At 42.8% G+C, this 22,328-nt stretch overlaps 1 protein-coding gene across 1 annotated transcript in view; it reads left to right on the forward strand.

Annotated features, from left to right (window-relative positions):
* Positions 1–3,826: 3,826 nt before the first annotated feature.
* Positions 3,827–22,328, forward strand: part of PPA2 (inorganic pyrophosphatase 2) — a 39,037-nt gene continuing 20,535 nt past the window's right edge. The window contains 6 exon segments of the mRNA XM_062636704.1: positions 3,827–3,880; positions 3,883–4,090; positions 6,368–6,432; positions 8,084–8,128; positions 19,281–19,334; positions 20,852–20,971. Coding sequence (XP_062492688.1) covers positions 3,842–3,880; positions 3,883–4,090; positions 6,368–6,432; positions 8,084–8,128; positions 19,281–19,334; positions 20,852–20,971 — 531 coding nt within the window. The 5' untranslated portion in view covers positions 3,827–3,841.

The following is a 22,328-nucleotide window of genomic DNA, read 5'->3' on the forward strand; positions in this document are numbered from 1 at the left end:
TTATAGTATGTTTTCTGCATTTAATTCTCACAGTATTTTCATAGGAAAAATATTTAATATATATGTGTATAAATATATATAAAATAAAAGTAAATGTACACTGCAGAGTACAAACTTTTAAAGCAGAGATGTCCTTCAGGCTTAGGTGATTATACTGCTGCTGAGTTTTTGTTATACTCCAGTGGCATTCTGCTGGAATGAGACTGACCTCTGTGCAAAGGGCAAGCATAAAACCTAAGTACCATGTAAGTCCTACTTAAGTCTTAAGGACCTGGTTCTAATTCCATTGAAATAAATAGCAATATTTTCATTGCCTTTCAGTGAAAGCTATTTCAAGGTCAGTAAATGGGATCAGACCTATACATGCCTTTTGTTGGCCCGATTAGAGCGATACCTCAAGGAGCTGGACGTAAATGCTTGGGAATAAAAAGAGGTGAAATAATACCCTGGTAGTAAAAGCCTTGGTAATTCTGGAGAATTTGCTAAAGTAGATACTTTGACCAAAACATTCATTTGTTTCAAAGATTCAAGAATGCTAGGTAAATTTATTCTAACCAGGAAGCTGGTTTTACCCAAATCTGACTTGAGGATTATCGTGCATACTTCTGCATATACTGTGTAATATAATGCATATTACTGTAAAATCTATTTAAAACTTTATTATTATTTCTGTAGTACTAACAGAATTTTGGATACCTTAGAGTACTAAAACACCATGTTCTCTGCTCTGGCAGCATTAACCCATTTTCTCTGCTACATCATCCGCCCTTGCTAGGTAACAGAGTGGCATCTATTTACACATCTAAAAAGTGCCTGCACAGAAACTTGTTTATATTTCATAAATTCCAAGTGTATCACAGCTGATTTCTCATTACAGGTGAGAAAGCTTTAGATAAGACCATGCTCACAACGCAAGGCATTGGAGAACTCTGCACTCACTTTGTGCATCTTACAGGGCCTCCTGGCCACAGCAGTGTATTTCACTCCCCAGCTTGTACAGGGAAATAGATACACATTGGACTCCTTCTAGAATAACCTTACACCTAACTGCCAACTTTGCAAAGTGTAAAAACATCGTGTGTGTGCTCAGCAAGTGATTTTCAAAGGCTCTGACCTTCCATAAATAAAATCCAGATTCCTCAGAACGAAGCACAGGTGGAAGGCTAGGCTTATGGCACATGTTTATTCTTATAGAATCATAGAATAGTTAGGGCTGGAAAGGACTTTAAGATCATCAAGTTTCAACCCCCCTGCCATGGGCAGGGACACCTTACACTAAACTATGGCACCCAAGACTCTGCCCAACCTGGCCTTGAACACTGCCAGGGATGGAGCATTCACGACTTCCCTGGGCAAGCCATTCCAGTGCCTTACCACCCTTACAGTAAAGAACTTCTTCCTTATATCCAAAATTTCTTCCTTATATCTTCCTTAACCTTGCCTCTTTCAGCAGCAGGCCTACTCTAGGAAAGGGCAGAACAGAAAAGATTTTTTTTTTGTAACATAAAAAATGTCTCTACTCTTTTTGATCTGTCAGAAGAGATTGACTTAGCCTTTCTGTTGTAAACAATCATTCCCAGTAACATTTAAAATACTGTATAAAATAATCAGGGTAACATAGAGTTACCCTGCAGAAATCTGCCAGGGTAATTCAAATCAGAGCTAAAATTCAAAGCTAGTATTACCACCTTCAGAGGTGAATACACAGGATGATTGGGTTGGGATTTAAGAGTGACGACAGCAATGAAAGTTGTTCTGCCTCAGTTTTTCTGTCAGTAAGATGCAAATAGTGGTATGTGCCCCTTTTCAGTAGCTTTGAAAGGTCCATGAATAAGAAGCACTACTCCAAACTACCAACTGTATCAACAGGTGAAATTCATCTGAAATACTCAAGAAGCAATGAAAAGAGAATTGAAAGGAATCAGATCATACGTAGGGGTAGTAAGCTTTAAAACCAGCACCGCCTGAATACAGGTGAGAACTGAATTTAAGTATCAGCAGGGCTCAATACAAAAATGCATCCACCATTGGGAACCAGTGTAAATAGCCCACCCGTAAGCAGTGCAGGCACAGACTGGCTCTGGTGGCTGGAGCAGTGCAGCAGGGTGGGGTCTCCATACCAACATGTGTCTTGGGTGTGCGTAACAACCCTGCCACCATCACCCCTAACCCTGCATCCACTCTTTTAGTAGTGGTGGTGGCCTGGAAGCACCTCAGCATGGGTACAGCTGAGGTACTGCCTGCCCAGGCTCACCTGGCTAACACTTGGGAACACCACTTCAAAAATGCTGGTTTTATTATTTTAAACCAGGTGGACCTGTCTCTTAAGGCTGGGGCTGCATGGGGAACCTACAGCGACTCTTCCTCCGAGATGCTGACCTTGGCATCAGGAGTGGAAGCAGTCACCTGCGGACCCCCAGGGAAAATGAGGCTGATAATCATGGCATTCAGGTGAAGTTCCTGATGACTGGAAAAAGGGAAATATAACCCCCATTTTCAAGAAGGGGAAAATGGATGACCCAGGGAACTACAGACCAGTCAGTCTCACCTCTGTGCCTGGCAAAATCTTGGAGCAGATTCTCCTGGAAGGCATGCTAAGGCACATGAAAAACAACAAGGTGCTTGGTGACAGCCAGCATGGCTTCACTAAGGGGAAATCCTGCCTGACCAATTTGGTGGCCTTCTATGATGGGGCTACAGAACTGATGGACAGGGGTAGAGCAGTTGATGTCATCTACCTGGACTTGTGTAAAGCGTTCGACACTGTCCCGCACAACATCCTTGTCTCTAAATTGGAGAGACATCAATTTGATGGATGGACCACTCGGTGGATAAAGAACTGGCTGGATGGCCGCACACAAAGAGTTGTGAGGGAAGGAATGCCATCCAGGGGGACCTCAACACGCTTGTGAGGTGGGCTGATGCCAACCTCATGAAGTTTAACCATGCCAAGTGCAAGGTCCTACACCTGGGTCGGAGCAATCCCAGGCACAGCTACAGGTTGGGCAGAGAAGAGATTCAGAGCAGCCCTGTGGAGAAGGACTTGGGTGTGTTGGTTGATGAGAATCTGAACATGAGCCGGCTTCAGTGTGCGCTTGCAGCCCAGAAAGCCAACTGTATCCTGGGCTGCATCAAAAGGAGCATGACCAGCAGGTCGAAGGAGGTGATCCTGCCCCTCTACTCTGCTCTTGTGAGACCTCACCTGGAGTATTGTGTGCAGTGCTGGTGTCCTCAACATAAAAAGGACATGGAACTGTTGGAACAAGTCCAGAGAAGGGCCACGAGGATGATCAGGGGACTGGAGCACCTCCCATATGAAGACAGGCTGAGGAAGTTGGGGCTGTTCAGCCTGGAGAAGGCTGCGTGGAAACCTCATAGCAGCCTTCCAGTATCTGAAGGGGGCCTATAGGGATGCTGGGGAGGGACTCTTCATTAGGGACTGTAGTGATAGGACAAGGGGTAACGGGTTAAAACTTAAACAGGGGAAGTTTAGATTGGATATAAGGAGGAAATTCTTTCCTGTTAGGGTGGTGAGGAACTGGAATGGGTTGCCCAAGGAAGCTGTGAATGCTCCATCCCTGGCAGTGTTCAAGACCAGGCTGGACGAGGCCTTGGGTGATATGATTTAGTGTGAGGTGTCCCTGTCCACGGCAGGGGGGTTGGAACTTGATGATCTTAAGGTCCTTTCCAACCCTAATTATTCTATGATACCGCCATTTTGGGCCTCTGGGGCTTAGCGGTCGTGCCCTTGCTCAGGTGGCAGCCGCAGCTCTCCGTCCCCGCCGGTGAGGCGGGACGCGACAGGCAGCACTCCCCGAGGCCGGCAGCACCTCGCGCCGCCATGCGAGGTTTCCCGGCGGGGCCAGGCGGGGCTGGCGCGGAGTGGAGCGGAGCAGCGCAGGCCCGGCAGCCGCAGGAAGGGGAGGGAAGGCAGCCGCCGTCGCCATCATGCATGCGCCGCCGGGGCTGGTGCGCCTGCTGGCGGCGCGGGGTTGGGGGCGAGCGCCGCGCCGCTGCCTCGGCGCCATGTCCCGGTACGCTACGGAGCAGCGGGGCCGGCCCAACTCTGCCGATTACCGCCTCTACTTTAGTAAGTAGCAGCCCCCGGGCTGTATGAATCCCTTCCTTCCCCGCCTCCCAGGGTGCACGGCGAGGAGAACGGCGGCTCCCCGCTTCCGCCGAGGCCTTTCGAGCTGCCCGCCCCTGAGCCTCCCCCTACCCCCAGTGCCGGGAGGCAGGTTCTCGTGGAGAGTGGGGTGGGGGTTTCCTGGCAGATCCGCGCTTGGAGCGGATGCTGGGCCTGCTCCGTGGTGGGGGTGGTGTGCATGGCACAGCCGTACCCTTCCCAGCCCTGCGAAGGGCCCTGTAGAGGTGCTGAGAAGGCCGGAGTGAAGCACAGCCGTGGTGCACTGTTGCAGTAGTCTGCCCGGGAAGGCCATGGCGTGCTTTGCTATCCCAAAGGCGGCCTTGGCCACGGGGATGTTTCCTGGCTTTGCCTCATCTCGCCTTTCAGTGTGACAGCCCGGTGGTGGCATTGGCTGTCCCCAGTGACCAGGCCAGCCCTCCCACCACAAACCTCACAGTGAGGGGAGGCTGCCGTCCAGACATGGGGCCTGTGGGGCCAGCAGCAGTAAGTGGCAGCGGGAGGGTGTGGGCAGCGCTCCCAGGAGCGCTCCAGCAAAACCCAGTGAGAGTTGGTGGTGTGCAGGCTTGGTGTTACACGTTTCTGTAATAGTATTGTATATTTGCCGCTTCTCCAGTAGTGGTATTGTATGGTTTTGGTCCATTGAGTTACAAGCAGTTAATTCTAATGTCTGCTGGTGTGAGAGAAGCGGAGGCGTAGCGTGCCCTGTTAGCACTACCCTGCCAGAGCTCCCTTGTGCTCGGTCCCCAGGGGCTGCCAGCACAGGAGCTACTCTAGAGAAACTCCCTTTAGTTAGTGGGAATAAGTAGCCTACCACTAAACTTTGTTTTATTTGGGAGGAGCATCTGGGAGGCTTCCAGGAGTTGCAAAAACAACTACCATTTACTCCTCTTTTCTGAAGTGGTCCAAGTACAGTCCAAAGCTAAATGAAGTCCTTATCTGCTTTCCCCGTTACTGTGAATAAGGGTGCTAGCAGAGAACTTCCTTGGGAGTTGTGTTAGCACCTTGGATTGTTGTTGATATTTCTGTTTTGATGCACTGCTTGGGTTTTTAGTATGTTGAAAAAATTCTGAGTAGATGGAAAAGCTTGAGCATCCACTCCAGTGAATTTTGTTCCTTTCTGCAGTGTAAGCAAGACTGAGGCGCAGATTTGGTCACCATTGAGTTTAATGCCAGCAGGTTGCCAGGTGTGGTGTTTCATGTCTAGGGCCTGAGCAATTATCCCATCCCTCGCTTATTCTTTTGGTCAGTCTTTGGGGGCTGGAGCACCTTCTGTATGAAGACAGGTTGGGAAAGTTAGGGCTGTGCAGCCTGGAGAAGAAAAGGCTGCTTGGAGACAGACCTCATATCAGCCTTCTAGTATCTGAAGGGGGCCTACAAGGGTGCTCTGGAGAGGGACTCTTCATCAGGGACTGTAGTGATAGGACAAGGGGGAACGGGTTTAAGCTTAAAAAGGGGAAGTTCAGGTTAGATATAAGGAAGAAGTTCTTTACTGTGAGGGTGATGAAGCACTGGAATAGGTTGCCCAAAGAAGTGGTGAATGCTCCATCCCTGGCAGTGTTCAAGGCCAGGTTGGACAGAGCCTTGGGCAACATGGTCTAGTGTGACGCATTCCTGCCCATGGCAGGGGGCTTGGAATTAGGTGATCTTAAGGTTCTTTCCAACCCAAACTATTCTACGATTCTATGATTCTCTTTGTGGTCGTGAAACTCAGCTTATTAGAAATGAAAAGTTACAGGGGCAGCATTGCTAGAAACCCAGATAAATTATCTGATTGCTTATGGAAATAAAGTTCCCTTGCTGTGGTGTTTTTGTTTTGTTTTGTTTTTTTTTTGTTTGTTTTTTGTTTTTTGTTTGGTTTTGTTTTGTTTTGGTTGTTTTTTTGTTGTTATTGTTTTTCACTGTTAATGTTTTTTTTTATTGGTGGGGAAAAGGAGAAAAGAGAATGAAAGCATCTCATCTTCACATAGCTTGTATTGCCAGGTAGTCGGAAGAGAAGTGTTGAATAGTAAAGCAATAATTTTGATTCCGACGAATTCTTACCAGTCAAAATCCTAGTCCTGCATGTAGGTTGTTTTTTTAGTCCTTGGAATTAAACTTCAGGAAAAGTTCATCTGATGCATAATTGTGGCATATCATACATTTCTGTAATGCGGAACAGTCAGCAATACTAATGTGTCATATCTTTAGATTTGTAATGCTACTTTTTTGGTTTTTTTTCAGAGAATGCAGATGGTAAATACATTTCCCCATTTCATGACATTCCACTGTTTGCTGGATCTAAAGAGGTATGTATTTATGCCTTGAAACACTATTATTTTAAAAATAACAATAGTTTTGTTGGCATTCTTTAGGGAAAAATGCAGTTCTGTAGAAGCATTTTTTTAAAGCAATTAGCAGACAAATGTATAACACCAGAAAGGATCACTTTAACCGAGGCTGATTCCTTATGTAATATAGGCACAATAACCTCACCAAATTTTCTCCGCTGAGTTCAGTAACTTGCAGTGAAACAATGTGTAGACAAGCCTGGGTGTCTGTTGAAGTCTCCCAGTGACTGCAGGTTGGGGGAAAACCTCACTGTGTCTTGTGTTAATTCTCCTCTGTGTTTTAAGGTTTATGTGCCCTTCAATTCATTTTCTGCTATTACTCCTTTCAAATTGGCATATTCCTACATCTGCAATTGAAAGTACATTTCCTTGCAGGAGGAGATGTACAGCACATGCTTACGTAACTTACAGTGTATTTCTGTAGATCCCAAAAGGAGCATTATAATTGGAAGCCAACAATAATGCCCAAGAGAAAAGTGGTAATCACACCTTTGGAGAATTACAAGGCTTGAGGTGCAGCTGAGCACTTTCACGTCTTGTTAGCCACACTCCCTGGAGTTTCATTATACCAATAATGAAATGCCTGGTTTGTGTGTCACCAGTGGGAACTGCCAGTCTTTGGTTTAGACTTAGGTTTGCTTATTATGGTATGGTTGTTACACAAACAGGTTGGGAGGGTTTTGGCTGTTTTCTTGATTTCTTGCTGGATTTCTATGGATGATACAAATGGTGAGGAAGGTCAGCAGTTGTAGCATGTTCAGATTGAGACTTCTGAACTAGTGAACCAATCTCTTGAATTATTTAAACCGAGAGATTAAAAATAGCCATTAAACTTTTTGATTGGCAGCCCCTGAGCATGCTAGTCAACAAAGAGGTAAGTTTCAGTCAGAGAATCATCACTAAGATGCTCTGTTAAGTGGGTGTTGTTGCTATAAAAGTAATCCGTATTACCATCACATGTTCCCTGGGGGCCTTACTGTCTCTGCGTCTAGAGTTTAAGCTTTGGAGGCTTGGATTATTGTCTGTGATTTTTCTGTAGACTAAGTTACAGTACAGCAATGTCTGGTCAGTGTGGAGAGGCTTTCATTTAGGTGTGTGAGCAAGCAGAGAGCATTCCAAAGGATACAAGGGGCTGACAGGAGAGCAAGAAAGAGAGTCATTATGAAGATCTTTGTTAATTTTGCCTTCTTCGCAAGAGGATGACTTATGGAGTTGTTTGTTTTCTTCCTACCCTGGTCTAAGCTTTGTGGACTTCTATGACTTTGTGGACTTCTTGTTTGCTTCTTTAGTTTCTTTATCCCTTTCAACCGGCTGTATGACTGTGTTTTTGTTCAGTTGAGAACAGGCCTAAATTGCCATTTATTTTTTTCAGTAGCTGGGAGAAGTGATGTGTCCTTGTATACTTCTGTCTTCCTCTGTTAACATCTGGAAGGTTGTAATTTCACAGTAAAACAGAACTGAGTACTTTTAAAATTTACAAATTGGGTCTTTACGCTCACGAAGGGATGTTTCAATTGCATTGAAAACTACCATTGTCTGTATTTATAGGAATACAGGATTGTGCTCTAATGTTCTTTATACACTTCTTTACTTCTTTCTTTCTCTACAGGATAAAGAGATTCCTGCAAAGAGGTCAAGAACTACTGGATCTGAGGTACTGCTAATTGTTTATTTTTACTGTTAAACCCACAACAAAAATAACCCCAAGCCAACCCTATTCTTCTATTTCCATTATCAAGAAATCATACATTATTAAGAAATTCTTCTATTTCCATTATTAAGAAATCATACAAGAAACCATACGGAATGGTTTGAGTTGGAAGGTACCTTAAAAGTTACCTAGTTCTAACCCCCCTGCCATGGACAGGGACACCTTCCACTAGACTAGGTTGCTTCAGGCCCCATACAGCCTGGCCTTGGACACTGCCAGGGGTGGGGCAGCCACAGCTTCTCTGGGCAACCCATGCCAGTGCCTCACTACCTTCACAGTGAAGAATTTCTTCCTAATGTCTAATCTAAATCTAGCCCCTTTCAGTTTAAAGCCATTACCCCATGTCCTATCATCTCATGCCCTTGTAAAAAGTCCCTCTCCAGCATTTTTGTAGGCCCTCTTTAGGTATTGGAAGACTGTGCCAAGGCCTCCCTGGAGCTTCTCTTCTGGCTGAATAAGCCCAACTCTCTTAGCCTGTCTTCACAGGAGAGGTGCTCCAGCCCTCTGATCATCTTCATGCCCACCTATGGACTTCCTTGAGCAGGTTCACATCCTTATTATGTTGGTGGTCACAGAGCAGAGTGCAACACTCCAAGTGGGGTCTCACCAGGGCAGAGTATAGGGGGAGAATGACCTCCCTGAGCCTCTTGATCGCACTTCTTTTGATGCAGCCCAGGATGTGATTGGCTTTCTGGGCTGCGAGTGCACACTGCTTGGTCATGATTTAATATTCTTGTCTTTGCATGGACCAGAAACGTCAGCATTCTTTCATTCATCAGTATGTTTTCAAAGGGAAACACTTCCATACCACTCTTTGAAAAGTTCGTTATGACTATTGCACCATATATATGTAATCTTTTTTGCTATTGCATTCAGAAACATTTGCAATAAAACCTTTGTTAATGAAATTTTCATTATGCTCTGAGTATTGGTATATCTACAAATCTTCAAAAATCTTAAGAATGTTAGGGCAGGAATTAGGCTTAGTATCTGCTTTTTAGATCTGAAGATACATTTTTTTCTATACTCATTTGGAAAGCCCAAGGAGAAAAATCACATCTGCTAATAGTTCAGCATTAACCAGCACTGAAGTTAAGCCTAATGGAAGCCCAGAAAAATGTGGAAGATCTACTGAGGCTTTTGCTGTGAAACAGCATTTGTTTATGCAAGTGTTTTTTCCAAAACATAGCATTTTTTGCAATACTTTCCTTGTCATAGGAAAATAAAACTTCAAAAAATAAAACTTCATAGAAGAAAGTCAAAGTGAAACAAACTGTGCTTGAAGTCTATGATGTGTGGGCGTGTGTCCCCACCCACCCTTTGTCTTGTATCTGTTTGACCAGTCATACTGCAAAACTCTAACTACACATCCATGTGAAAGAACTGCCCTAACTGTCTGGGTTCTCATAGTTTTGCAATTAGTTTGTGATACACTGGTGGTTCTACTTTATAACAGTCCCCAAGCAATCCTGCTCTATATATTTCCTCTCGCTCTGCCCTGTGATTCATTCAAGCTACAATGCCTGGGTACCGCTTTTCAGATTTTCTATTGCTTGATGCCCATTGAAGTACTATTTAGTAGATGTGGAATCGTGCCTGAAAGATGAATTGCTGAGGAGAAAGACTATGTGCCAGTAGACTTTCTCAAAAATCATTGTTGTGAAACATGAATTCTTAATTACTGCTTTCTGGAAGCCAAATACTGTTTCTTACCTGCTTATGAATACTGTGAAAATGCCTGCCAGTTGTGAAAATGCAAAGATTGTTTTATGCAGACTCTAAAACTGTTCAAAGCTGCATTTTCTGTGTAGTGGGAAGCGTTATAGCTTGTTGAAAACCATGTTTCTAGTACCTTTATTCTGATCTCTGGATCAGCCTATTGAGTGTGTGTGTGGGAAATGCCAGTGAGGCTGAGCAGCTCTTGCTCTGTAGACTTCAGAACTGCTTCACATAACTCTTGCTGTGAGAGAGCTCTGGATTGTGGTTTAATAGAACTAGAGAAAATGAGCAAAGGCAAATGTACATTCCATTCTGATGTAAGCAAACAAATGTGTAAGCTCTAGGCTTCCCAAATAAGCTTGGTCTTTACTTAGATGGTGAAATGTGAGAGTGCAAGGAAAAACTTTTTTCAACGTGATCTGTGAGAGCTGGGAAGAAGAGAGAAAATAGATCTTTGTGTTCAGGAAAGCAGTTTCTTCTTACACTGGGCTCTTTAGCAGCTCTCCTTACGCTGGCTTTATGAAAAATGCATCCCTGTGTGCTTGTATGTAGGGAAAGCATAGGTTAATCAGGAGATAAAAGGAAAATGAGGAATTTAATGCTATGTACTGATTTCTGAAGAACTTTGAAGCACTGCACTCCATACTCTTGTGTAGGGACGAAAAGGCTACTTTATATATCTGGTGTTCAGTTGATCCTTGCACTGAATTTGGCCAGAATTCAAAGTTTCCTCTTGCCCTAGAAACACAGTGAAATATTTAAAACTTGTGCTTTTAGGGTGGCAGTTATATGTTACTCTTGACAAGGGCAAGCTCTCTTAAGTGTGCGTTAAATTATGCTGAGCTGGTGATCATCAGATGGCAGTTTAGTTATGGAAAATTAAGATAATTCTGCATGAGTCTCTTCAGTCTGTCTAATCTACTTCAAATTGTTCTTGGCATTCCTGATGCCAGAAAAGAAGGTCTGAAAATAGAGGAGCTTAAGCTTTCAGCATTCGTGGGATAGGGGAATGCACACTGTACAAGTCTCTGTGTGTTGTTTGCAGTCTCGGCTTGTAGTTCTAAGGGAAATGCTGTGGTTTTTCTGTATGAACTGTTCTCAGTAGTGCCGCCGTTTCTTGCAACATTTTAGACCTTCCCAAAGTTTAAACCTGCAGCCACTGCTGACAGCTGACCCTTTTGCTTTCACAGATGTTTTGGCTGTTTGAAGACTAGTGAGAAGTCATTTTGAAGGAGAAACTCTGCTGAAAGGAATCATGTTGAGCTTCAGTCTCAAAATTATTACCAGCTTGCAGTCTGAACTTCTGCTTTTTCTTAAGCATTGCAAGCACTCAAAGTCCACTTCTGACCAAGTAAATCTCTGTTAAAGGTATCAAGTTTCACAGCTCTGTCTGGAAGAGTGGATGTTCCCAGTGTGATTAGAGTCAAAACTGTCAAAAGCTGATTGTTGAATATGGTCTTCCATGTCTAGCAGGAAGGAGGTTTGAAGAAGTCATAGCTTTCTTTTCAAGAAAAATGTGACATGTTGCTTTCCTGCTGTAGTGAAAGGGTTTCTAATCTACTTGTCATTGTATGGCTCATTCAGAGGACTCAGATGTTCTTGAATATGAAGCTTTATTCCAGATGTTGGCCTTGGTAAGGAATCTCCCTTGTTATAGTCCTCTGATTTGCAGACATCCACAAGAGCATTTGGGAGAAAAAAAACAACCAACCAACCAAAAAAAAAAACCAACCAAAACCAAACAACCCCAAACCAGCAGACCTCAACCAAAGCAAAACCAAAAAAATCTCATCTCAAAACCTGAACAAAGAAACTGGACGCTTTTGTTGCATCCTGTGGGTTGCACAGTGCTGGAATACCCCTGCAGATTTCAGCTGAATTGCTGTCAGGCAAAGACTTCTGGTAAATTAACCAGTTAGGTGAGATACAAGGGATCATCAAAGTGGTCATGCAGTCTGAATGGATGATCTGGTAGGGAGCCTCATGCTCAGAACAGTATTCAAAACTGGTGTCAGAGTTGTCTTGTGGTAAAGTCGGTATGTTTCATAAGAAAGGAAGAGCTGTCATCATTTCCCATGCAGTATAGGTACAGACATTGCACTGACTTTGTATTCTGTCTTAACAACAGTCTCTGTAACCTTCTTTGGTCATGTCAGGTGTTTTTTTTTGGTTTATCTAACCCGGGCTGTAGTGTGTTCATTATGTCTGGTCAGGGACTTGTGTGTTCTGAGTTTTTATCAGTGAAGCTTTCATTCTAATGCTTGAACTTGCCCAGCCTTTTTCTGTGAATGGGTCCAATAGCTGTAAGCCTTGGTTGGTGTTCTTGTAGTTAAACAAATACTGAGAATAGAGGTAATTTTCACTCGGCGATCCAGTTAAGGAGTAGAGTTAATTTACTGAGAAAGTTGCATCATTGATTTGGTCAAGCTTAACTTCAAATAAAAGAGTCATTAAACTTGAGAAAGTCAGTGTTTTGTTTTCATTCACGTCATGGTTGTGCACTAAGTAGTTTTGCAGGTGTCCGGTTTATCAGAGTATCCCTGACACCACTTTTGAGATACCTGTGGATAAAAACAGTGTTTGTGGTTCCCTTTTCACTGTAACATCAGGGAAGTACACTATGAAGAGGCTGCAGGCACTTTGTATTTATGCTGGGCACAGCATATTCCTTTTCTGCTATGTGGCATGTTAATTTATTGGAAGAGTTCCATTGACTTCTCATTTAGATACAGTATATTTGGTCTCCAGATGTTGTTGGCATCTGGTTTCTCGTTTGCATTGGCAAATACCTTGTAGCAAGTGTTACATTCGGAATGCTTATAATATAGGTATTCATTTTGTAAGGAAGCCCCTCTCCAAGTATTTGTGGGTACGTTTTATGGCAGTCCTTATTTTCTTCCTTTTTTTTTCTTCTCTTCCTTTTTAGCTTTTAGCCATCACCCTCTGTTCACCCTGCTGCTGGATTGCAGCTCATCTTTTCTTGTTAGTCGTCAGGCGCATGCTGCCATGTTCGGTTGATGGCTAATGAGAATCCCTGCAAGACTGCAAATGAACAGACAGAAAATAAATGGAAATTATAGCTGCTTTTTCTTCTCTTTGTCTTGTGAGCTCAGCGCTTCTCAGTTGAGGAAGGGTCAGCAGCTCCCATATGCTGCCTCTAATGCCTTTGGATTTTTATTTGTATATTTAAGCAGTCTACTGTAAAAGCCACTAAAGTAATTGTAAGTGTTAGCATTTTTCTTCTTCCTGTTATGGTGAATGGTAATCAGGCCATAAACAGTGGTGGTGTTTGTCATTTTATGAAATTATGCTGAGTTTCTGTTCCTCTCTTTATCTCTTGTTTTGTCACTTTCCTCACTGCATAGGTTGCTCCACTTCTGCTTCAAATTAGCTGAACCTCCAGGGTTGAGCGTTAAGTATTGCAGCCCCTGGGCAAAATCATACCTATTCAAAACCCATCCCTCAAATGCACCAGCTAAGGAACTTGGGAAGACTGGGTAAGGAAATAGTTGAACAAGAAAGGGAAAGTTAGGTAAGGAAGGATTGCTTCTGAGAGAGGTGTATGGGAGTCCAGAAGGGCAGGTTGCAGAAATAGTGTCAGAAATGTGCTTAATTTTGTTTTCCTTCTGGTTTGTAGTAGCAAACTCTGATCAAAATGAGTTAGCTTCTGTAAGAATCTGTACAGCCAGAGCTAGCAGTTATTTTTGGCCATCAGTCTTAGTGGAAAGAACACTGACTCACAGTTTAGCTGGGTACAGTAGTCTGTTTTCCTTGCTTTGCTCAATACATACTGTAGGAATATGTTGAAGTATATTTGTGTATCTTTTTATCTTTCCATGGCTTTCCTATTTAAAAAAACCAAAAACTGTTTCTGTCCTCTGTGAAAGACAGTTTTGCTTGTCTCATCAAAACCAATGTCATGATGCATTACAAATGATGTTGAACTGAAATGGAATGTTGTAAGTTGCCAAGCAGTGTTAAAGGAAACACCCGATAAAGCAAACACTTACATTCTCCGTCAGTTCCCATGTAATGTACTTAGTGTGTAGTTCCTAGGAAATAAAGGTTGTAATTTAGACGTACTGGTTGCTCTTTTTGATGTAATTTTCTGCTGATTTTCATATTCAGTTTTAGGGGTTAGGAAATGCAGTTTTGACTTCTCTGTGTTGAGCAAATGAATTATTTTTTCTCCCCTGTTGCCTCCTCAAGGTATAATAGATCACAAGTACAAATGTCTGACTTGTGTTCGCATTAACCCGAAGTCAAACAAGCTACATAATACCCTGAGTTGTAAGTCCCTTGTGCTCTGTCAGGTCATTTCCCCTAGCAGATGGGTTCTGTCCCTTTTCCTGAATCTAGGAAACTGTTCCCTTTTCTTTTCTTGCATGCTTCTGGAGGCTGTCCTTCTGAAGAAGCTGTCAACCAGCAGTGTTGGCATGAGGCTAGACTGTAGGAGCTGCTCCATCTGGCCTGTTGTACAGTCTGTTGTCATGGAGTTCCTTCTACATTAAGCACTTGTAGAATTGGATTAAATCTGGACTGCAGCAAGCAGCAGTCTCACAGGCAGACCAGTTGACTGCCCTCATACTAAGCCAGTTAGATGGCAAACTTTCCAAAGCAATACTTTTTGTTTCATGAGAGATGTTTTTTTTTTCCTAGCGCTGGAATGTGTGTCAAATGTTGAAAGTCTCACCATTTCTTGAAGGGTTTGGTGACGTGGAATTTTTTGTTTTACTGATCTAAAATAAAGATAAAAATACCAATTACCAGATGCATTCACCATCCAGAGCTAACCACTGAATATCTTAATGCAGATGGTAATCTCTGAAGACAGGTGGTGCTTGACACTTGCTTTTCTGTTTGCAGCTGAGGCAGGGACAGTTTTGCAGCAAGCGATGGGGGAGAACAGTCAAGTAATCGGAAGAAGTAGGTGCTTGGTCTGGAAAAATAAGAATGATGGAAAAATTCCAGGGTGACATTTAGGTAAGGAAGGAAATGAGAGATAAGAGGAGGAAAAAAAAAAAGAAGAGAGCCAGAGAAGTATACTTCTTCTCTCTTTCTATCTGTCAAACTATCTAGTGTTTGCTCTACTTTCCACACCAGTGAATCTGGTCTCAGCACTGTGAAAATGTGATTGCCCTATAAATAAAACTTCTTATTTTAAAATGTAAGCACTGCATGAAGTTATTAATCTCTTGTAAGTGCCTGTGGCAGCTCAGTATTAGAGAGAGTACTTTCGGGGATTTTTTTGCATACAAATTAATCTGTCAGGCTGTCACATTTAAGACTCTTGACAATTCACATTTGATTGATACCACAAATTATGAAGGCCTGGGCTTAGAGCTGTGTTAAATCCAAGTGGGTTTTTTGTTTTGAGAGCAACATTGTATTCGTTTCTGTTCAGTTGTTGGCCAGCCCTGTGAGTTGTTTTGGTGAAGACCTGGAGTAACCCTTGACCAGTTAAAGCGCAAACCCAAGATTTATAGGCTGTGGAAGCCATTGTAATAGACTTGGTCAGGAAAAGGTACAGTGACATCTAAACAAAAAATTACAGGATGGTGGTAGAGGGTGCCTAACCCCAGAGTAGTTTCTAAGTTTTCTGCCTGTAGCTACCAGTCAGAACAATTCTTTGACCTGGTTGGCAGTTCCTGAAGAGTTTCTTGTCAGCACTGGCTTTCATGCTGTGCACTCTTTTTTTCTAAGTGTTTCCCAGATGGATGTGCAGACTTTATTTGGCTGTCTTCCAACCCTTCCGTTACCTGCTGCTGCACGTATGTTGCTTTGTTCTGACTGCTTCCTTAATGCTGACAGCTTTGAGTTCTCTTTCTCATTACTTGCCTGTTTCAACTGTTCTTCTGTATGTAAGGTATACCTTATGAAACTGATATGAAGCAGTTTTGTCTTTTTACTTCCCCTTCTGTCTCCCCCCATTTTATTTGGTTATGACCTGATTGCGAAAAGTAATTCCATCTGATATGCCACTGATTGCAGTATGGGCACAGTACTTGTGGATGGTGAATATAATTTAAATTTACTGGGAATTTGTGCAGAGCTTATGATCTCATGGGAGAAATACTGAGTAGCAGTTGGGATTTTTCCTTTGCTTTCTTGCTTTTCACATTCCAGGTTTGTTTGGGAGGAGAAGATCATAGAACCTTTGGAATCACTTTAATCAGACTGTGGTGCTGAGCCTGGAAATGTTATTTGTTTGTTGCAGCTGCAGGATACAAGGAGCAAAAATACAAATATTTTAAGAGTCCTCTGGAACATTAATTGCACTGTAGTTAAAGAGTTAGTGCAAGTTTTCAGTTGGTTTAACTTTTCCTCCTACAAAACTCTGCAAACACGTATCATATTTTGTCCTTCCTGTAGTGATTTTTAATACCAGTGCAAGTTTTCTTTGGCTGTGAAGAGATGTCCCAGACAACATGATATTTTGGGGTTATTTTAGTAATCTGGGAGAAGAGAGGTTGTAGACATTGCTGCGTGGTTTGGTCTGGTTACTCATTTCAATAAATACTCCTTGGTAGTGCTTAACTCCTGGCAGCTTCAGAAGAAACCTTATGGCAGTTACACAGTTTTTCCTTTGGAAAATGTCACTTTAACCCCCCATTAAGAAGGGCATAGATTAGTTAGTTTCTTTTCCTAAAAATACATGGAAGTTTATTCCTCGCACACCCTCTTCACTTTCTTGAAACAACTTTCACTTCATTTCTATTAGGAAGAAGGCTAATGCAAACATGAGGTGTCCGTGTCCATGTCCTTCCTCTGCCATCACTTTTGGATTCAATTTGTCTAACTTCAACCAGATTTGACTGAGAATCAGAAGCGTCAATTGTTGTATTTGCACGGGGTTTTAGAAAGTGAATGAGGCAAAAGAGGAGGGCCTGAAGAAATAAATCCTCAGGAGAAAAAAAGCCCCAAAACTTTGTCCTTTCCAGTGCTTGGGAAGCTAATGCTATCCTGTAGAAATGTCTAGTCCTCTTTGGTCAATTGAACCACTGCTTTATGGCAAACCATTCCATGGACTTTCTGAGTGTTTTGTGAGGAGTAATATTGATAGAGGAATAAATAATGTCATGTAGATTTCCACTACTTAGAGTTGTTCGTACTCTCAAAGGGACAAGGAAAGGATGAACCGAGGAGGTTGAACATAATTGTGTGTAACTAAGCAAATTGTACTTACCATAGAATAGTTAGGATTGGATAGGACCTTAAGATCATCAAGTTCCAACACCCCTGCCATGGGCAGGAATGTGTCACACTAGACCATGTTGCCCAAGGCTCTGTCCCACCCGGCCTTGAACACCACCAGGGATGGAGCATTCACAACCTCCCTGGGCAACCCATTTCAGTGCCTCACCACCCTTACAGGAAAGAACTTCTTCCTTATATCCAACCTAAACTTCCCCTGTTTAAGTTTTAACCTGTTACCCCTTGTCCTATCATTACAGTCCCTAATAAAGAGTCCCTCCCCAGCACCCTTATAAGCCCCCTTCAGATACTGGAAGGCTGCTATGAGGTCTCCACGCAGCCTTCTCTTCTCCAGGCTGAACAGCCCCAACTTCCTCAGCCTGTCTTCATACAGGAGGTGCTCCAGTCCCCTGATCATCCTCGTTGCCCTTCTCTGGACTTGTTCCAACAGTTCCATGTCCTTTTTATGTTGAGGACACCAGAACTGCACACAATACTCCAGGTGAAGTCTCACGAGCAGAATAGAGGGGCAGGATCACCTCCTTCAACCTGCTGGTCACTCTCCTTTTGATGCAGCCCAGGATATGGTTGGCTTTCTGGGCTGCAAGCACACACTGAAGCCAGCTCATGTTCAGATTCTCATCAACCAACACCCCCAAGTTCTCCACAGGGCTGCTCTGAATCTCTTCTTTGCCCAACCTGTAGCTGTGCCTGGGATTGCTCCGACCCAGGTGTAGGACCTTGCACTTGGCATGGTTAAACTTCATGAGGTTGGCATCAGCCCACCTCACAAGTGTGTCGAGGTCCCTCTGGATGGCATTCCTTCCCTCCAGGGTATCAACCGAACCACACAGCTTGGTGTCATCGGGAAACTTGCTGAGGGCGCACTCAATCCCACTGTCCGTGTCAGCGACGAAGATGTTGAACAAGACTGGTCTCAACACCGATCCCTGAGGGACACCACTCATTACTGGTCTCCAGCTGAACACTGAGCCATTGACCACAACTCTTTGTGTGCGGCCATCCAGCCAGTTCTTTATCCACCGAGTGGTCCATCCATCAAATTGATGTCTCTCCAATTTAGAGACAAGGATGTTGTGTGGGACAGTGTCGAACGCTTGGCACCAGTCCAGGTAGATGACATCAACTGCTCTACCCCTGCCCATCAGTTCCGTAGCCCCATCATAGCAGGCCACCAAATTGGTCAGGCAGGATTTCCCCTTAGTGAAGCCCTGCTGGCTGTCACCAAGCACCTTGTTGATTTTCATGTGCCTTAGCATGCCTTCCAGGAGAATCTGCTCCAAGATTTTGCCAGGCACAGAGGTGAGACTGACTGCTCTGTAATTCCCCGGGTCATCCATTTTCCCCTTCTTGAAAATGGGGGTTATATTTCCCTTTTTCCAGTCATCGGGAACTTCACCTGACTGCCATGATTTCTCAAATATGATGGCCAGTGGCTTAGCAGCTTCATTCGCCAGCTCCTTCAGGACCCATGGATGGATTTCATCAGGACCCATGGACTTGTGCACATTCAGATTTTTAAGATGGTCTCGAATCAGGTCCTCTCCTACAGTGGGCCCAAGGTCTTCATTCTCACAGTCCCTGTGTCTGCCTTCCAAGACTTGGATGTTGTGGTCAGAGCCTTTGCCAGTGAAGACTGAGGCAAAGAAGTCATTCAGAACCTCAGCCTTCTCCAAATCCTGTGTAGCCAGTTCTCCTGAGAGCTTCCTGAGGGGGCCTACGTTCTCCCTTGTCTGTTTTTTATTTGCTATATACCTGCAGAATCCCTTCCTGTTATCCTTAGCATTCCTTGCCAAGTTTAATTCTAACTGGGCCTTAGCTTTCCTAACCTGGTCCCTAGCTTCCCGGACAACATCCCTGTACTCTTCCCAGGCCGCCTGTCCTTGCTTCCACTTTTTATAAGCCTCTTTTTTCCTTTGAATTTTCCTCAGGAGCTCCTTATCCATCCAAGGAGGTCTCCTGGCCCTCCTGCTGCATTTCCTTCTAGTTGTGATGCAACATTCCTGAGCTTGTAGTAGGTGATCCTTGAACATAAAAACAGCTGGAGCAGAGAGATGTGATATATGTTGCTGCTGAATACAGAGAATAGAATTTGTCTAATTATAAAGTACTAATTGCAAAATGGATTTTATTTTCAGTCTGTCACCGTTTTTTGTTTCAGGTCGTGTTTAACATGATTGTAGAAGTGCCTCGTTGGACGAATGCAAAAATGGAGGTAATTGAGAAAACACCTTGATTAGATAGGTATTTGTGAAAGCTGTGACTTCCAGTCATCAGAGTGTGATCAGAGTGTGAATTACTTTTTGCACATAAATTTTTCTGTGTTAAAAAAAGAATTTCATCTTGTGCATACAGACAATTTCCTTGCTATTATAAAAAATGTAGAGGTTCTAATTTAGTTTCCGTTCCACAGGTGAGCACTGTTTCTTGACAGTCTTCTGACTGCAGAGTGCAGCATACCTGCAACAGTCTAAAGTAGTGCCTTGCAGAACATTGTCCAGCATTTAGTCTTACTTTTGCTCGCTCATAGAGCGTTCCACTCAGAGGATTTAAATTCTCTCATTTCTGCTATATAGTGTGCTGTAATATAGTGTGCTAGGCCAAATCCTGACAAACGGGGCTGCAAATGAAAAGGCATTTCCTTGTGTTAAAAAAACCCAAACAAACAACTTGGGGACCTCACTGATTGAAAGTATCTGCTCCTGCAGGGGCATATTTTAAAAGAACCTAGCAGGTTGTTCCTCTGCAGTTACAGTACAGAAGCTGAGTAATAATGCTTCAGCTGTTGTGTTTGTGAAAAAAGGGATCTCACCAGATATGTCCTGTCTTTCTGAACGTTTGTATTAATTTTGGGAATGCTTCCTGGATGCTTTCAAGGAATTTTATATTGGAGCCATTAACTATTTTGAGTATTAAAAATAACACCAAAGAACCTCCCCAGCCTTTTATTTCAGAATTTTGTTTTCTCCTTTCCCAGATGCTGGAAAATAATTGGAACTGTGTTTACCACACTCTGGAAACAGGGTTACCTTGGATATTTACCATGTATTTTAAGATGATACTGCAATTGTGGAAGCTTAGTTCTCTTTTGCACGTTTCCCTTTGACAACACTATTTTAACTCTGCGTAAAGCTCAGATTGCTCTCCCCCCCCTTCTCTCAGCACATTACATCAAGGGTAGAAAAGTTTGCTGTCCTGTTAGGTTCAAAAATTGGAGGGTTTAGATTTCTGTGGCTTGATAGAAGAGACCAGATGTAGTTCTCTACTGTGTAAGCTTTAGTATTCTTGAAATGTCCTACTTATTAAGGAGGTTGCCTTGTTATTGTGTCCTGGCAGTTCTGCAGTCCAGACTATGGTAAGGTTGCTGCCAAAGCCCCTATTGTCAGAAGAACTTGTGCCATCATTTGCGCATCTGTTGAATTGTACTATAAAATGCAAGAGCTTCTAACTTAAGTTCCTTTTAATATTTATGTTTGACCATGACAGTCTCTTTACAAATTTAGGACTTTCTCTTTGAGATTTGTTTTTTCTTGCATACTTCACAACGTTATTTAAAACTTTAATAAGCTGCTTTTTGAACATGACCGGTGGGATTTTGGGCGCAGCCATCACACTTTTTAAACCACAAGCACATGCTCCCAGATGGATCTTTCTAACTGGTTGTGTACAGAATGAATTGCTTTCCATTTTACCATTCTCCTTCTCTCTCTCTCTTTTTCACAATCTGCTTAGATTGCCACTGAGGAGCCGTTGAATCCCATTAAACAAGATATAGAGAAAGGCAAGCTTCGATATGTGGCAAATATCTTTCCTCACAAGGGTTATATATGGAATTATGGTGCCCTCCCACAGGTAACATTTTTGTTATAATGGTGAAAGTTTTCTGTGTTCTGTGTAAATTGCCTTGTAAATCTTGAGTACTGACTGAATGCAAATCAGTTGCAAGAGGGATGTTTCTCTTTGATAAATTTGCAAATTAGGATTTTTTATGTTGAGCTTTATTGTTTCCGTAAATTTGGATCAGTATTTAGGTGAGGGTTTATATATGTACTGTGTTTCAGGAAGGAGTTAAATGATCAAGAAATCTCAAATCATTAATTAGCATCCCTGTACTGTAGTGATAGAACTGAGCTGTCTTGATCTGCCATTCAAGAATATGTTGTCAGGTAGCCCTTTTCTGCTCAAACAGGGCATTTAGAAAAAAAAAACAACTGAATTTAGGAGTTTTGGGAATTGCAGCATAAATTTTAATTGTGATTTCTCAATATCTTTAACAAAGAGGAATGCAAGGGCTGTTCTTTTTTAGATTAAGCATTAACTGCCTTAGTTGACTTTTCTCTGAACTGTAAGACTTTACTGATCATGACAGATTTGAAACTTTGAGCCATGAAAAAGCCCAAGTAATGGCTGAAATTTTGAGCATAATGAAAAGTTCTGATTTTTTTTCATTTCTCTGAATAACACATTGGACTTAGATTAATACTGAAGAACGTGATGGAGTTAGAAAAGACTAATTTATTTTCTTCACACTTAACTACATAAGCAATGAGAGTTTACTCCTGAAAATGTGCTTTTGATGTGTGTGATCCCTGAAGAGGAGATACCAGGCAGATGCTGGAGTATAGCAATGAAGTTCTTATCCAGTCAGCAGTCTCAGTAGGCAAGGTTTCCAAGTAGGTATAGTCAGGAACCTGAAATTCCATTTAATATTTTGAAATTCATGTGTGCCTTAGTATAAAGCCAAAATTAAACATTGAGTATTTTCCTGCACAAAGTGCATCATTTTGGACTGGTGACAGTTTCCCCAGGAGAAATGTTCAGCTTCACTTGTTACCTTGTGAGTCAGAGAGAGCTGGAGATAGTTGTCACTTTCATTTTCTGTAATTACTTTAAAATACCAGTTGGATCATTACATCTCCAGTTGCTGAAGTCTAGATGATACTCCAGATTCTGACCAGCAACTGTAGCAAACAAAATCCAATTTAGTGTCTCCATTATCATAAAAGGATTCTTCATGAGGATCAGCAATTGGTAGAAGTTCAACCCTAGTATATGGCTTAAAGATACGTGTTTGTGGCTGCTTTTTTATGCTGTGGAACAGAGAAGAAAAAAAATGACAGCTGGATTCTCATTGCAGGAGTTGCTGTACTGTCCAGAGATCATACCCTTCCTAGCGAGCTTTCCTGCTAACCTGCAGGTAGAGGGATGC

Source organism: Pezoporus occidentalis, unplaced genomic scaffold (assembly GCF_034315485.1).
Source record: "Pezoporus occidentalis ecotype Australia unplaced genomic scaffold, CSIRO_AGI_Poc_V1 ctg49, whole genome shotgun sequence".
NCBI classification, from domain to species: Eukaryota; Metazoa; Chordata; class Aves; order Psittaciformes; family Psittacidae; genus Pezoporus; species Pezoporus occidentalis.